The 16568-nt window shown below is 54.7% G+C and overlaps 6 protein-coding genes across 6 annotated transcripts; 3 read left to right on the forward strand and 3 right to left on the reverse strand.

Annotated features, from left to right (window-relative positions):
- Window positions 1–732: 732 nt before the first annotated feature.
- Window positions 733–1803, reverse strand: LTHEOB_9320 (Monothiol glutaredoxin-5; the record flags this gene model as incomplete). Its single annotated transcript, XM_035518896.1, has 2 exons — window positions 733–1424; window positions 1527–1803. 2 exons carry the CDS (start codon window positions 1801–1803, stop codon window positions 733–735), a joined length of 969 nt encoding a protein of 322 aa, XP_035368925.1.
- A 273-nt stretch (window positions 1804–2076) lies between these two features.
- Window positions 2077–2676, reverse strand: LTHEOB_9321 (Monothiol glutaredoxin-5; the record flags this gene model as incomplete). Its single annotated transcript, XM_035518897.1, has 3 exons — window positions 2077–2243; window positions 2317–2584; window positions 2650–2676. The coding sequence occupies 3 exons, from the start codon at window positions 2674–2676 to the stop codon at window positions 2077–2079; spliced, it is 462 nt and encodes a 153-aa protein (XP_035368926.1).
- A 270-nt stretch (window positions 2677–2946) lies between these two features.
- LTHEOB_9322 (Phosphopantothenoylcysteine decarboxylase) lies at window positions 2947–3714 on the forward strand (the record flags this gene model as incomplete). Its single annotated transcript, XM_035518898.1, has 1 exon — window positions 2947–3714. The coding sequence occupies one exon, from the start codon at window positions 2947–2949 to the stop codon at window positions 3712–3714; it is 768 nt and encodes a 255-aa protein (XP_035368927.1).
- Window positions 3715–5735: 2021 nt separating this feature from the next.
- On the forward strand, window positions 5736–8149 carry LTHEOB_9323 (Mitochondrial ATPase; the record flags this gene model as incomplete). Its single annotated transcript, XM_035518899.1, has 2 exons — window positions 5736–5847; window positions 5916–8149. 2 exons carry the CDS (start codon window positions 5736–5738, stop codon window positions 8147–8149), a joined length of 2346 nt encoding a protein of 781 aa, XP_035368928.1.
- Window positions 8150–8369: 220 nt separating this feature from the next.
- LTHEOB_9324 (uncharacterized protein) lies at window positions 8370–9314 on the reverse strand (the record flags this gene model as incomplete). The annotated part of the gene is made up of 1 exon (XM_035518900.1): window positions 8370–9314. The coding sequence occupies one exon, from the start codon at window positions 9312–9314 to the stop codon at window positions 8370–8372; it is 945 nt and encodes a 314-aa protein (XP_035368929.1).
- Window positions 9315–12494: 3180 nt separating this feature from the next.
- Window positions 12495–13310, forward strand: LTHEOB_9325 (uncharacterized protein; the record flags this gene model as incomplete). The annotated part of the gene is made up of 1 exon (XM_035518901.1): window positions 12495–13310. One exon carries the CDS (start codon window positions 12495–12497, stop codon window positions 13308–13310), a length of 816 nt encoding a protein of 271 aa, XP_035368930.1.
- Window positions 13311–16568: the final 3258 nt, after the last annotated feature.

Here is a 16568-nt window from a genome sequence, read left to right on the forward strand (position 1 = left end):
GTGGAACTCCATATTTCAACACGGACAAGATCTCACTGCTCTTCCCTCGGCCGCGCTGCTGTCTAGTAACGTCTCGTTCTATTCTCGCTCTAAGCATGATAAACCGAGCCAGCAACAGACTTCTTCGTCTTTGTCCCTCTTCATCAGTGTAATCTGTTGGCGATCCATCATCAGTATGACAAAGTATAGAAACTCACTATGTCCTCATCATGCTTTCTATTTAGCTGCTTCCACAAGTCCAGCACGCCTTCTTCGAATAGGTTGGTTTACTGGGGAAGCTATGCGTCCAAGAAATCCAAAAGGGAAACAAGTGGTACTCAAATTCCACACACTGTCAAATGGAGGATTACTTGTGGGGATATGGATCAAAATAGCGAAGAACGAGATATTAATATACAGACCAACGCATGTCCCGTGTTGGCGGTTTAGAAGATGCACATGTGTACCTCAGCCGCGCCGCAAGTTGCAGATACATGTGACTGCCTCTACAAATACATTGGGTGTCAGTGATGCCTATCCCACCCAGCCAGATAGTCCCTCTCGTTCATTGCATGTGGATGTCTTGCTCAGCAGAGCGCCAGTCTGTTCCTTTTGTCGTATGTGCTATGTTTCCCCGAAACGCCAGCCATAAAGTCTATTTCCCACGCCGTAAAAAGATTTCTTGTAAGCAATTTCCACCATCACCTAGCCGGGCCCTCACTCCTACTTCCACCAGCCACGGTCAACATCCACTTACAGATCCTGAATCTTCTTCAACGCCGCCGATATCGCCTTCTTCTGCTCCCGCCTCACTCTCTTCTCCTCCTCCCTAACCGCCTCTGCCTCTGCCTCACCTTGTTTCACGAGCTCTTCCGCCGCCCTCTTCAACGCTTCCATCGCCCCCTCTCCCAATCCCCTTCCCACCTCCTTCACCTCCTCGCCCATCTTCTTCCCCCGCATCATATCCTTCACAGCACCCTGTCCAAAGATGCCCTCCGCCAGCAACCGTATCTCCGCCCTCGTCTGCATCCACTTTTCGCCGAGCTGGCGCAGATTCTTCTCCTCCCTCGCCACCACCGCCGCGAAGGCCGCCATCCGCTCGGACAGAGGCTGCTCGTGCTGCGCCGCGGTGGCGTCTCCATTCTTGCCCTTCTCCTCATTTGCGTTGAGCTTGCCCTTGCCGCCACGGACGACCTTCGTCTCGCCGAACGGAGCGATGACTTTGGCTACGAGGGCGTTGTGCGCGGCTTGCAGCTCGGTGGTCGTGGGGAGACGGTTGGGAGTCGGTGAAGGATGGATGTGGTTCGTGGGACTCGCGGGAGAGGGGTTTGGAGGGTTGCCGGGGCCGTTGATGCTGGTTAGGCGGTGCAGGAGAGAGCGGCGGGTCGCGAAGAGGGCGTCTTGCGCGTTTTCGATCACAGTGTTGCGGTAGGAGCTTGCTGTTTCTGTGGGAGGTTAGGCAGTGGGCTGCGGTGCGCGGCGGGGAATTGCTCAGGCAGTGGATGAAGGGAAACTCTCAGAATGAAGGTGGAGAGGTGGGTGCGTACCGGTGAACAGCATGGAAAGTGGGTGCTTTGGCTTGCTGCGCCTCTTCTCACGTTCTCGGAGGATTGAGTTACGTCCTTGTGACCTGTTCTTGGTGATTCCCTGCGGTTTGGACGTGAGATCGTATTTGGTAGGCGGCGCTGCCTTGCTGCGTGTGGTTGTTGCGCGCTGAGTGAAATTCTTGAACATGTCGGATGCGTGGACGGTGGATTCCGGCTTCGTACTGAAGTGAGGGCGAGGGCGTGCCGCCGCGTTGCCTTGCACTATGCGCGGTGCCATATTGCGTGAATTAGGCGGGAAAACGCATTCAGTGAGTGAGTGAATATGATGGTGAGGTTGAAAATAAGAGGGGAAGGCGCGAGCGGGCGTGCCACAACCAGGTTGATGAGAGCGGGAAAAAGGTGAGAGGAGAACGTGACAAGAGAAATTGCCGCTGTATCACTGATACATGCTAATGCTACAGAAAACAGTCTGTATAGGGGGAACGGCCCTAGGAGTATAAGCTCTACACTCGTTCAATTACTTTATTTTCATTCGTCCCACCGAACACGTCTACTGCGAGCCCTCCTCCTCGGCGGGCACTAGCACGCCCTTCTCCTCCAGCATCTTGGCCAACGAGCCATCCTGGTGCATCGACATCAGGATGTCACAGCCGCCCACAAACTCCTTGTCAACGTACAATTGCGGGATGGTCGGCCACTCCGAGTATTCCTTGATGCCTGCACGCCCGTTAGTAACCAGAGGTCGAACCACATATTACCCGTCCTAGCACTGATCTAAGGGCCCGCCAACCTTCTCTCAGTTCGTTATCCTCCAGAACGTTGAAGGCGGTGAACTTGTTTGGGTCAACGCCCTGCATGCCGAGGATCTGGATGCTGGCACGCGAGAAGCCGCACTGCGGCATCTCCGGAGTACCCTTCATGAAAAGAACGACGGGCGCACTAGCCACAGCCTGGTCTATCGCTGCGCGGGTCTCCTGCGACAGTAGGCGGATCTGGAGGGGCGCGAAGCGGGCGTGGGTGAGCGGGTTGCGCGCTGGTCGCGCGACGGCGCGGAAGGCCTGAAGAAGGTCGATTGTCAGCGAAATGCGGAGGGAATTGATGGAGGAAACGGCGGAGTCCGTACGCTGGAGAATGCAGTCCGCGAGAACATGGTGGATTTGGAGTATTGGTGTTGGGCGGAGGATGTCTGCGGAGAGCAAAGGTCGTTCGGTGGAGACCGCGGCGCGTTTGTCACACAGAAAGTTCGCCGCGCTGATCCCGTCATGACATCGTCCCTTCCGCGGCTGACATATCGCCCGACTTTGACTCGCCCGAAGAAATCCGCTGATAACCATGCTCTCCGCCGACTGGTGACCGCTTGAAGACTCACAGCTCCGAGAATACAGCTCCGCCGCGACACGCGGTTTCGTCGCCAGCGATCATGTCCAGCTTCACGCCCACCTCCATGCAGCTGCGCCCCGCCGCGCTGCCTCTCCCCCCGTCGCAGCTCAACGACAGCAAAAAGCACCTCCTTCTCGCCGCCTCGGGCTCCGTCGCCACCATCAAGATCCCAGCCATCATCACTGCGCTCGCGCGCCACCCGCGCCTGTCCATCCGTGTCGTCCTGACGGCGTCGGCGGCCGCCTTCCTGGCGGGCCAGTCGCCGGAGCAGCCGACGCTGGCATCCGTCGCCTCACTGCCCAACGTCGACGCCGTGTACCTGGACGAGGACGAGTGGCGCGAGCCGTGGGTGCGCGGCAACTCGATCCTGCACATCGAGCTGAGGCGTTGGGCCGATCTGCTGGTCGTCGCGCCGCTGAGCGCGAACACGATGGCGAAGATGGTGGGTGGTATTTGCGATAACTTGCTCCTGTCCACCATCAGGGCGTGGGATACGAACGGCGCGCTGGACCCCGTGAGGCTGCCGGCGGCGGATGGTGCGGGTGATGCTGACAAGGTGCCGGGGGCGAGGAAAAAGAGGATCATTGTTGCGCCGGCGATGAATACAGCGATGTGGGAGCATCCCGTTACGAGTAAGCAGATTAGAGTCTTAGAAGAGGAGTGGGGCATCGCGAATGGTGGGTGGGTGGAAGTGCTGAGGCCGATTGAAAAGACGATTGCGTGCGGAGATACTGGGAGTGGTGGAATGAAGGAGTGGAAGGAGATCGTGGGCGTGATCGAGGAGAGAATGGAGCTGAGCAGCGCATGAAAAATTGGCACTGGAAAAGAGCATATGGAAGCACTATTTTAGTTTCTGAGAAGTTGACATCGCTGATGAAGACTGCGAAAGTCACATCCCGCAGAATTAACATTGAAGGATGCAAATTACCCTTCTGGTACTAATGGCTCTAACGGCTGAAGCGATCCGCATTCTGGATTACGGCTATGCACCATTCTGAAGAGGCCTCACCGCATTGATCTACAACGGAATCAGGCAAGCAAGCTGCTACCACTTCTGGTAGACCAATGGCCCTTCATACAGCAGCTGTTGGGGAGAATTTGTGCTGATCACCAAAGCCTCGGCGACTGCTTATTCGGTTTTCATGGAACTTGCTGTAGTAGCCATTGAAGCAACCTGTAAGTTGTACCAAGTCTTAACATATACCTTTCAATTACGTTCTTTCTATCCTCATGCCTCTTTAAATTCGTTCGAAGAGAACGAATCTTGCATTCTTATGCGTGATCATCACATGCAATCGCCGTTTCCTTTGAGAAGCTATGGCCAACGGATGAGGCAGTGTTGTCGATTGTGTTGATACAGTCTACAGTGGGCTTAGAAGAATATTTGAGATCCATTCTTGGGGCAGGCCTCCTACTTCCTAAAAAGTTCGCGTCGTAAATTTGATTGAGAATCATCCCGCGCTGCTATGGAATACAGTGGAGAGGGCAACAGAAGGTGTTGTCACTTGAGCCACAAATCCTTCGTGGAACGACACGAGTATGCTCTTCAGGGACACCTCGAAACTAGAACAAAACGAGAGATCTGTGAACCGATCCTTGCAAGCTCTGACAGAACCAAGTTCCGCGCACAGGAGACCACTGCACCAGGCGAAGCGATCGAATCCGAGCTGGGATCAAGAAAGCGGCAAGCCTCAAGACACTCATAAAGGAGGGAATAGCCACAGGAAGTTCTCGCGCAGAGTCCGGCGTCGATTTCAGGAGCTTAGCAGCATCGTCTCGTATCCAAGTGAACAGGGACACAGCCACAACGGGCATAGATGATGCCGCTAAGACTGAATATGGGGCAAGGAGGTCAACTAAGCCACCCTCCGGGAAACAATAGCCGCCCGTCAATCTTCCTACCTTCTTTAACAGTAGTGCGTAAGGAGGAAGTCCGTGTGCCAACGGTGATCGTGGGGATCATCAGGTTGAAAATCGCCAGAACGCAGCCGCAACTACAGACGAACGAGGCCGAGCGGGCAGGTATCAATCTCCAACTACCAGGGGTAACCAATAAAGAGCACCATTCGCTGTGAAGCTGCAAGTGAGCGAAACCGGCAATAAGCAGGCGGTTTTGGGCGAGGCAGAGTCGAGCGTCGAACGTCTACCCACGCGGGACTGTCCATTCAGGAGTCAGAGAGGCGGGTCGATTAAGTTTCGCACTATGAGATTCCCGCGCGCTGGTGGGGATGGGGATGGGGTGGTCAGCGTGTCGCGGCGGGCAGGAAGCTTCCGCAGTGTTTCCCGGATTTGTGATAGTTTTCTGGCTGCCAACTTTGTTTGCGTGAGGCGTGAGGAGCGGCTGCAGTTGGATGACTTTGAGAGCCGTTTTGCCGCAACTTCCAACGTCCAGGCAATTTGGCTTCGCACCGACGGCCGGAGACGAGAAGCTTGTGTGTCGGACTGCGAGTGGGGCGATGCGCACGTGGCGGACGCCTGATGACGCCGGGTCTGGGGGAAGCGGCAGGGAGGGCCGTCAGCATCGAGACCCGGCCGGCAACTATCACAGCTGCCTAATCTGGCTGGATTAGCTGGTTCCCTAGCCCGACACGAGAGTCAAGCTGGTGTTGAGACGGGTTTGGCGTGCGGAGCAGCAACCCGACAGCGGAGTTGGAGCCGACGCATTTCCGCTTTTGCGCTGCCTGTCCGCTGCGCGCGCCGTAACCGGCTAGTACAGCGGGCGCTGGGCGCCTGAGGCGCACATCTGCTCCATTTCCACCATCCCCGCCGAGTTCGGAACAGCGTTCTTCGCCCTGCAGTTGCGCGAGTCTGCATAATATACCCGGCTCCATGTTGGTCCGCAAGTACTCGACTGGGGTCGCCATCACCAATCCTCTCGTCCTCTACCGCGCGTTGTTGGCTACGAACCACATACGCCCTGATCCAGCCCAGCATCGACTCGGTACGTCATAGCTCACATCTCACAGAGCTTCCACGCCGCTGGGCCGCCCGCAGCTGACACATGCGCAGCCCTCCATCTGCAGAAACTCTATGAGCGCCTGAAGGACTATGAGCCTACCGCCGAATACAGCCACCGTCTGCACCAAATAAGCCGCGCTGTCGGTGCCAATGGTCGCGCCAAGACCTCTGAGGAGGAGACCCAAGATGTCCGCCCACGCGGCTTCTGGTCTTCGCTGCTCGTCCAGAAGGAGAAGCGCGAGAGTACGGCCCTGGCGCGCGTGTTGACCAGCCACGAACAGGCCATGCAGCTCGACTCGCCGCGTGGCCTGATGTTGCATGGCGAAGTCGGCACGGGGAAGAGCATGCTGATCGACCTGTTCGCCGACTGCCTCCCCAACCGCAAGAAGCGTCGCTGGCACTTCAACACCTTCATGCTCGACACTCTGGCCAAGCTTGAGGCGCTGAGACGCACGCGGAGCTCGACTTTCTTCGGCAGTTCGGTTTTTGACGACGAGCATTCGTTGCTCATCCTCGCACGTGACATGATTGAGACGTCGCCCATTCTCTTCCTCGACGAGTTTCAGCTCCCGGATCGTGCGGCGTCGAAAATAATGTCGAACCTCATGACCAGTTTCTTCCACCTGGGTGGCGTTTTGATTGCAACAAGTAATCGCATGCCTGAGGAACTGGCGAAAGCTGCGGGCATGGAGTTCACTCCACCGCCCACCCGAATGGATTCCCTAAAATGGAGATTTGGCGTGAGAGGCCGGAGCGAAAACATGTTTACTGGACGTGGTGACTTTGCTCCTTTTCTTGAAGTGCTAAAGGCCAGATGCGAGGTGTGGGAAATGGAAGGCGGGAAAGACTACAGGAGAAGCGAGTCTGAGGCTGCAGTGCCCAAGACTGAGACGGATTCGGAAGCTTCTGCGCAAAAGTCCACGGCAGCCGAAAGCACTCCAACCGCACAACTATCACCCGACTCCCAGGCCGAGGACTCGGTCCCGAAGATGGCATCAATGCCCAAGAACTACTTTGTCAAACCTTCCACCGAGGAACCAACATCCAAGCACGAGGAATGGCTCTTGAAGCTGAAAGACGCGGAATCCGTAGCATCAGGCGTCACCTCTCCCGAAATCCCCTGGTCGCCAAGCACAATGCGCGTCTACGGCCGTCAAGTGCAGGTTCCGCGTCAGTACAACGGCGCTACATCCTGGACCTTCTCTGAGCTTTGCGCCAGCCAGCTCGGCCCCGCTGACTACATCACGCTGGCTTCTACATACCACACTCTCATCCTCACCGACGTTCCCGTCCTCTCCCTCCTCCAAAAGAACGAAGCGCGGCGCTTCATCACCCTCCTCGACGCCCTCTACGAAGCTCGCTGCAAACTCCTCATCACCGCCGCGGCGGGGCCCGACGATGTCTTCTTCCCAGAATCCAAGGCATTAAAGCCATCCTCGTCGTCGTCGTCATCTGTAGGCGACTCTCCTTCGAACCAACAACAAGACAGCGACTCGGTCTACTCGGAAACCTTCTCCGACATCTACCAGGACGCCACCGCGCCCTTCCGCCCCAACATCTCCTCGTATGACCCGTCGTTACCCCAGCCGCGCGAAGAGCCCGACTACACGCACGCCCGCCTGCAGGGCATGCTCTCGCCCGACGCGCTCGAAGACGACCCGCCGAACCGCGTGCGCCGCGGCACCTTCACCGGCTCCTTCGGCCTGGACCGCGACTACGGTGGTGGTGGCGCAGCAGCAGCCCGTGCGGGGGGCAGCAGCAGTCCCGGAGCGAACGGATGGCGGGTGGCGCCGACGACGCCGGACTTCGGCCAGGCGGGCGCCTTCACGGGCGAGGACGAGCGCTTCGCGTACAAGCGCGCGCGCTCGCGGCTGTGGGAGATGTGCGGCGCGCGGTGGTGGGCGCGCGACTGCCCGCAGCGGTCGTGGTGGACGCCCGTCGCCAAGGAGGTCCGGCGGTGGGAGGTGCCTGTCGCGGAGCGGGCGGCGCTGGAGCGGCAGCAGCAGCAGCAGGCGGCAGGCCTTGGCGGGGAGGGCATGGGGGCTACGAGCGAGATCGACGAGAAGAAGGACGAGCCGTTGTTCAGGCATGGTGGGACGAGTCCGTTCAGGACGTTCCCGGGCCCGCCGCCCAAGATCGGATGGACGCATGTCTGGGGGACGGTGCAATGGGGGAAGAAGGCTGGTGCGTGGGGAAAGGGAGTAGATGGGTTGGAAGAGAGGAGGAGGGAGAGGGAGAGGGAAGAAGAAGGCGAAGGCGAAAAGGAGACGGAGGGTCAAAAGTAGGCTTGGATTGGAGCTACTTGCGTGTATATACAACTGTGAAGCTATCTGCGATTGGAGATGCTCTGTTCATAGCCAGTAAATTCAGCGATGTTTGGAAGTGATACAATCTTTTTCAGTCGCTCTTGAAGTCTGAGAGAATGCTGAAACCTGGTGATCATATCAAAACGGCTGTTAAAGCAAAGCGCCTTTCACACTCTGGCTTTCTTAACACCCAACTCGCTCATACATCACGTCGCTTCCTCGGTCCCTTTTCCAGCGCAGCAACGCTATTGGCCATATTCTTGTGGACGGCAGTGTTGCTAGCGGGCTCGAGCTCGTACACTATCGTTGTGACGCTGACCTTGCGTACCCTTGACATGAGCGCTTTGTCTAGTGAAACGGTTATGAGTTGCGGCATATCCGGCTGGCTGGGCGGTGATGAGACCACCTGTTTGGATGACGAAGGCTGCTGCAGAGCGGTCTGGCGAGCAGTATATGGAGTAGTGACGTCCTCTTGGGAGTAGTCTTGACTTTGGTCCTCTTTGTGTCCCTGCTCCTCTGGCCCCGGCTTGGTGTGAGCGCCATTGTTGCGAAGCTGTTGTGGAGTACTTGTTTCTTCCTCATAAGGCCGCTGTTGTTGCTCCTGCTCGCCTCGTAGTACAGTCTCTGGCTTTCTGACGTCTAGCGGCTGATACCCTGGCCGCGGAGAGTACCCAGGCTGCCAATGGTACCAATCGCCAGATTGGGAGTCATGCGAGGAGGACAGCGGCGCCCAGACGTCAGAAGTAGTGGTCCTTCGCCCGCTAAGCGCGACAGTTGGCTCGCGAGGGGTACGTGCGGCAGCTGGTAGTGTGGCCGGGTGGCTGACGTAGATGTCCTCCCTAGATTGAGTGTTTTGGGATGGCTCTGGTACTTTGAAACGCTTGCTGCGGCTGGTGAGCTTGGAAGTGACAGGTCGTTTGACGGTCCCAGCTCGGAGAGCGGTGAGCTTGGCAATTGAAGTGGTTGGAGCTGCTGGTGGTGTCGGCTGCGACTGCGACTGCGGCGGTAGCCGTGACCGTGATGGGGTTGGTGTGGGTGAACCGAGGATGGGGGAGCCGGAAGTACGCTCTGGGGACGTGTGGAGTGTGCAGCTAGGCGGGAGACTAGTGAAGCCGCTTTTTGAGGGCGGATGACGGGACTGCATGCCAGGCAAGTGTTTTCCAGGCTGTTTGGTAGTGGAAGTGTGATGCGTGAGCGGGCCTGAGCGCGGGAAAGTCAGAATCTCACGGTAGCTTGCAGCGGTAACACAGGGGTGCTTACCAGAAGGGACACTGTGATCGGTAGAATATGGATCCTGTTTGACGCTGTGGGAGCTGACTTGGCTGATCGATTTGCCTGAGGCATGGTCAGGAACCTCGAGAATGGCCATGGTCACAACCTACGCGAGCTTTGAGTTGAAATGGTCTGAAGACCGAGGGAAGAGGAATGGCGAAAAGCTGCAGGCATCCCTCGCTGTGGAAGGCAGGCGCCCGCGGTCCTTCTGCTTTTGGAAGGATCGCTTTCTCTGCGCTTCACCCACCTACCTCGCGCATACCAGCATCCCTTCACGTCTCCGACCACCACACCGCAACATTCCTGCAACCATGCGAGCCACTTCACGCAGATTCAGCATTCGGCCTAGGGAGCGACATCCTGTATTCTCTGGCTGTCGAGTATGCCATCTTGAGCCTGCGTAGGCTATCATCGGTCAAAAAGAAGTCGGTGTCCGTGCGATCGGGATCTGTGTACAGCGCCAGCCTGTCGAACTCAATGGGGTATGCGTCTTCGCGTATCGAGATATAGCTCCTCGTGCGCATCCATTTTCCATCGCAGAGGCACAATGAATCCGGTGAACCCTCCGATGAAGCAACCCCGTGGTCTATTAAATAGTACTGGTTCCTGTATTCGACTCCTTTGCCTAAGTTCCACTTCTGTTCTTTCGTCACACCTCCCCAGGATGTGATTGGCAAAACTTGGGCCACCTGCTCTGAAGAATTGTCTTCGAGGCCCAGAGACAGTATGACCGCCGGATGTCCTTCGGCTCCAGTCCGTATCGTTGGACACAGTTGCCACACGATCGAGTCATATTTGAGATTCAACATGTATACGATGCGGCCCGGTATTGCAGTTTGTGGCGTGAGCAGGACCTGTTGCTTCATCTTTTGCCGAGGATGTTGCCGACTTTTGGCGGACTCCGGGACGAGATCTGAAATTAATTGTCTTGGGTGGACGGGGCTCTCCCTGAATGTCGGTCTCAGCCACCAAAGTGCATAGTTGCTGAAAGTTCTGGTTAGAGGACGCGATGAGGGAGGTTCAAATTCCGGTGGCGCAGGATATGAAGGAACAGGCGGATTATTTCCCAGAGAGGCGCTAGTATCTCGCTCTGAGGCATTCTTGACTTCTTCGCCAGGGCTTGGTTCGGACCGATCTTGTGTAGGTTCCGAACCTTCCACTTCGGCAGAGGGCCCAGGCTCACACGGAGATGTAGAGGAAGTGGACATAATGCAAAGAGCAGTAGATCCTGTGGGAGAGGAGTTGTCTATGTGCCGCCAACTCTCGAGCTTCAGGGCCTTTATTTTCTTGCTCCTGAGATCCTTTTCGCTGTTGCGGTCTTTCTGCATATGCCGAGCACCAGGCATATCGAATTCCAGGCGCTGAGGTATAGTCGAGATATGAATAATGGTACGCCGTAGGAGGTTGCTTCTCGTAAGAAAATGAATTGCTGTTCCCATCAGAGAAGGGGATTAACCTTACTCTTTAAGTGAAAGTAAAACTGAAGTTTCGACTGGACTTTAGAATATCCTATTTCGCTTTTGACTGAGGGAAAATTCGACGCAATTGAACAAATATATATTCTTTTTCTGACCAAAGATCAAGATATTTGTGCAGTTGCTCCCTGTCCAGCGATGGCTGCACTGGGTAGCATTGGGGTTCTGCCTGGATGCTTGATCGCCGCTCTTGGAAAATCAGTATATATATCGAAGTGCTCGTCCACTCCTCCTTACATTTCTCTTTGGAGCCCATTGATCTATTCGAATGAAGCCCAGCATCTATCTCAATACACTCTCCCCTATTTCCTGATCCGGCACAGGTTCATACACCGAGCCGCCATCGACAGTGCGGATGTGCACTCGGGTAATTATTTACAACCCACTTGGCCTTTCCTGACAAAACTTTTGAAATTATTGACGTGCGAACAGGGAAAAGGCATAGCTGCCTTGTTGTCAGCCTCTACCACCCAAGGGGGTGCTTCTCGAGTACGCCAAGTCACGTGGATGCCGCCGCATAAATTCAATTGCACAACATCGGCTGATTACGCGACGTAGTCGTGGCCTCATGCGTGAAAAAAGGTTTTTAGGAGATGAAGAATTTTCTTCTCGGACGAATTGGGAAGCGGCTTCGTGGAAGAGTTCTTCGCGCTTTTGCGCCGAGCCAATTAGCCCTACGCTCCCACGGCCTCCACATTTGAGAATCACCGTCATTGACCCTCAGAATCTGCAGTACAGGGAGAAGCGGCGCTCCACACCTCGGATTCGCGATTAGGGATGACTGGGATGAAGGCTGTAAAAGTGCGGGCTTGCGCACGCGCCATGTGCTTTCCTTGGTTGCAGCCCCGGGAAGAGGAAGCTGCGAGAGAAGCATACCCGCAGCTCTGCCGTTCGACCTGGGAAGATCGCGACACTCCTCGGCTTCGATTGGCCACTCCGTTCTCATGCCTCTCGTCGCCCTTCGATCAGACACCGCCAATTGCTCTGCCAGCAGTCGACCGACACCGAATGGCTTGCTGCTGTGCGCTCGCAGTTTGGGGGCGGCATGGGCCTTTCGGCTCCCGTCGTCCATTCCGGTCCATTACCGCTGCATGGTTCTCCCGCGTCAGAGTTCCAGTGGCACAGCAGACCAAACGTAGCCATGACACTCGCTGCCACTTGGACACGTGCTGGTTCCTGGATTGAGAGGTTGACTTACGCAGAAGAAAAGGGTTGCACTGCGGCTATGATGTTTTCCTTCGTGCTGCTCTCAGCGGATCCACTGGCCTTCCAATGGATACGCTCTTCCGCGTACCGACCTTCACCCAATCCTGACGGCATCCAGGAGAGGAGTCTGTATGAGTCTTTTACCATTAGCCTACCGCTGGGCTTCGGTGCATCTGATGGACGAGATTTTCAGTAACAATGACCGGATATCGAGGAGTCTTTAAAAAGCAGTTCCTCTGCACTCCCATTCCATTTCCTCAATCCAACAATCTCTGATCGAGCGCTCAACTTGATCTCTGACGAACACATCTTTCTGAAGCACAAACACAAGTGGTAAACCCATATCTTTCTTACTTACCACATCAGACGAAATGGAGAACTCAACAGCTGTCCCGCCCATGCCGGTCTCGTACGCCTCCGCGCTTAAGAGAAACTCCCCCGGCCCAGCAGCTGCACCCGCTACTCCACCAAGTTCTCCTTCTTTGTCTCCACCTCCTTCTTCAATCATTTCCTCTCCACTTCCTCCCACTTTACCGACGCCCCCACCATCACCCGAGACTCCCCCGTCCTCTCCTGATGACAGCACCACTGCCAAAGAGCCTCACTGGGCATTTCCAGGCAGGCTCGCATGGCTGGGCACTGGACGTATCGGGCCTAGCTCGGTTATCCACAAGCGTCTCAGAAGCCAGGAGCTTATCGACGGGTTTGAGAACCATCCGGTTCTCATCTGGAGTGCCCCTAACGAAGATGGGATTGCAAAAATCATCCCAATCACTAGTTATGGCGGCAAACGGGTCGAGGTAAAGTGGTCAAAAATGAGGGATGGCCAGCTCAAATGGGTCAAGCTGCAGCAGTTGCTCATGTTCGAGCATGGCAAGGAGAGGCCGCATCGCGGTACAGAGAGACTTCTTTTCACCAAGCCTATCTCATGCCGCAAGAGGTCGTACTTGCACATTGAGCACGGTATTTTCAAGATCGAGGTTGACTGCCTCGAGCCGTACACAGTTGGCTTCGATACCGCGCCCACAATTACCGGTTCCTCGATGAGCTACATCTTCAATCAGCTCTTTCGCTTTGTCGATCCTCGTCTCTGGATTGGCGTTCAGGAACTGGTAGAGTTGCAACAGACAACAGATTCCGAATCCGATTCGGAGGATGATCTCACAGCCCCATGGCGCAAGCTGTAGATGATCAGGTGGGGAACGTCCTCATCCAGAGGCGTATCTGGCACGGGTCCGACATACCCGCGTAGCCAACCACCGATAACCCTCATCACATTCTACATCTCTTCGGAGTGTGATGCAAAAGTGCCAGGTCTTGAATTCGCTGATCAAGACTCGCACCCGTTTTGGCACCATCCTTCCCGGGTAGTGACACCTGCTTGCAGGCTTGCTACGGTCCAATTCGGCATCTTCCTTTCCAACTCTGCCTTGAGAACCGTAATCGGCTCTTGTGCTGGAGATTGGGCTTCTTCCTCCTTTATATGTCGCGCCAGCTTGTTGTCTTCAATCGATTGCGGTTTCCCAATACGATCTTTGACGCAAGCTTTTTCAGTTATTTCTCTTGGATTTCCATTGATTGTTCTCAGAAGATGACCGCGGGTGCTTTATACCGATAAGTCTTCACATGAGATTCGATCTGATGGAGCCTTCCTTGAAGAATTTTGATTCCGCCTGCCAACCCAGTCGAGCTGCTGCAACCATATTCCACAATGACTGCAGGTTGGGGGCAACCCACTTTGTGCTTTCACGAGATGAAAACTAATCAGTTTCACCGACACCGGCCTTTCCCCGGTTGAGGTATTGAGCCTTTAACGATGATGGGCATATGAGCCCGAGCATACGAGCTCCGGATTCTTTGAATCCAGTGTGAGCAATCTGGTAACGATGTCGAGGACTAGTATCCTGTTCCACAAAACCACATGGTCTCCGCCGCAGCAACCCTTTTCAGAATCGCCCGGTGTTGAGGACGTGAACCTCTACTCAGTCACTTTATCTGAATCATCGAACTATCAGACGAGTAGGCTGGACATGTCAGCGAACGGATTCCGGATCCTTAAAATCCTCTCTTCGCATTCAGAGGCTGCAAGAGAGGTCGACACAGTCGCGCAATTTCCACCGTCAGGACATCAACACCACAAAGCCACATCCGGGCATCGCTCAGCGACATAAGAGTCAGCTGTACCTTTCCGGAATCGGTTGCCTAGTATTACTCAACATATCGAGAATCACCAACGACAAGCAACCGCCGCGATGCACCACCTTATTTCTTAACGATCCTGCGCTAAAACGAGAACAACCCCAATGGCACGCCGAAGCAACAATTCAACGGATGAATGCCTGAGAAGCTTATCCCCCGGCGCTGTCACTTGACCCGGTTCTTAGCCACGTACTCCCTCCCCGAATTAGGACGGGCGCTCGCTCGAAATACGCGTACGGCGACTTCTTCCGCAAATGGCAAGCATGAGTAAACAACAGCAGGACTCTAACCACCACCGGCATACCTACATCGCTTCGAATTAGCTATCCAAGCCCCAGGTTGCCAAGAGTCTCGCGACCCGCTTGCACAGGAAGAAACTGTCCCGGCTGAGGTAAAGAGAAACGAGGCAGGTACAACTTTGCCCTAAGTAAAGATATCGGGCAAGAACACAAACAAGAAAAAAGAAAAGGCTGAGAAATAAAAAGTTGATCCAAGGAGAAAAACTTCATATAAGATCGCATCCTCACTGAAGCGTTAGCTCTTGGGGCTCTGGGAATCACTCTTTCGGACGTCTCTCACGCCTTCGGAATCTCTCAGCTGGAGTTACTCATAACCAACCCAAACTCTACAATGGAGTGGAACCTCACTACCTACCCCTCTCGGAACTTTCTGAACAACTGAAAAAAAAATCACTGGTGGCAGCTCTTCACCTCGTTAGAGGGAACAGGAAGGTGCCTTGAGACCGAGACCACATCCAACGCGTACAACCTGATAAACGCGTGCCACCTCCAGAACTGATACGAGAATCCACCAAATTCTCGCGCAGTAAGATCACCACGGACCTCGGTTAATTTCTGAAGGAAACAAGTTCGTCGGCAGTTGTCAGTCGTGACTCTAAAAAAAAGCATTCGACACGCCAAAAAACGACCCTTCGACCTTGAGGACCCTGGGCTTTTTTGTGTCAATTGACACATGGACATACCATTGATTTGCAAATTTGGGTAGCAACTTTGGATTACTAACGAGCAGCGACTTCCGATGCAAAAAAACAAAAAAAAAAGGACGGTTTCAGTCTTGATCACCTCACCAAAAAAAAAGATGACTATTACATCACGAAGAAGCAACCGGCACAGAGACTTGCGAATTCCAACGCCGGTATGGAAGAGCTTCACATGGGCACCAATTCGGGAAGGAACGAGGAGTCCGAATGGTAAGGGCATCGTCGAGGTGACTCTAGTGTCTGGCCAACCTTTGGTTGCTGAGACGGTGTCCTGCTGTTCGCCTCGTTTTTGAAACTTTCACAAAAAAAAAAGAAAATAAGCACAGCTGGCTGGGAGGCCACTGTTGCGCACAACAAAAAAAAAACAAAACCCGAGGTGCATCGATGAGCCGAGGCCGTTCAAATCCACAACTACAGAAACAAAAATCCGCATCGCGAAAGGAAGTTCGCATCGACACAAAAGTGTCACGCTTGTCTTTTTGTCTTTGTCCAGACATATGGCACCGGCTTAACTTACTCGTGTAACGGCGGAAGGGCCGGACGCGGTGTGTAGAGCTGTTGAGCTGATCATTTTGCTTTTATGTTTTGTTTTGTTTTGAGTTTTTGATTTTTTTTATTACCATACGGGTAAGGCGGAGGGACGCCAGCGATGGGCTCGCACCTCTGCGTTGGTGCTGGCGATTAGTAACCTGGGAACCCTGCAAATTATTGCTGGGCAGACACGGGTGAAGCTAAGATGAGCCCTTTGTATGTAGTTGTCGGCCTTGGCGCTGCGAATGTTTGGCTGTCCAAGTGGGGGGAAAGTCTGGTGTTGCCGAGACAGGAGGCACTGGAGCGGTAAAGGCAGAGAATGCAGGGCTTCTGAGATTAGTGTTCATCTTTTGATCTGTCAATGGTAGATATGGCTTGGCTTAGAGAATCTCAACGCCGTGCAACCATTAAACGGCCAGACCTACAACGGGCAATACCAAGAACAGAGAATATCGTACTTTGACGTCTGCTCCACTTTTGAAGCCCGCTTAATTAGAGGCATTTGATGCCTGAATGTCAAAGGTCAGCCAAAGGTACATGTTCTGCTGGCTGCGTGTCATATGGAGGGATTGCGCTCTGATTGTGGTGGAGGCAATGGCGTGAGAGGACGAAAAAAGGATGAAGAGGGACCACGCGACATGGAGTGATTCCACCGCGACTGGTTCGAGCGTCTGTTAGAAGCGTTGGCGCGCTGCGAAGCGACTGATGTGCGCGT

Source organism: Lasiodiplodia theobromae (genome assembly GCF_012971845.1).
Source record: "Lasiodiplodia theobromae strain AM2As chromosome Unknown scaffold_31, whole genome shotgun sequence".
NCBI classification, from domain to species: Eukaryota; Fungi; Ascomycota; class Dothideomycetes; order Botryosphaeriales; family Botryosphaeriaceae; genus Lasiodiplodia; species Lasiodiplodia theobromae.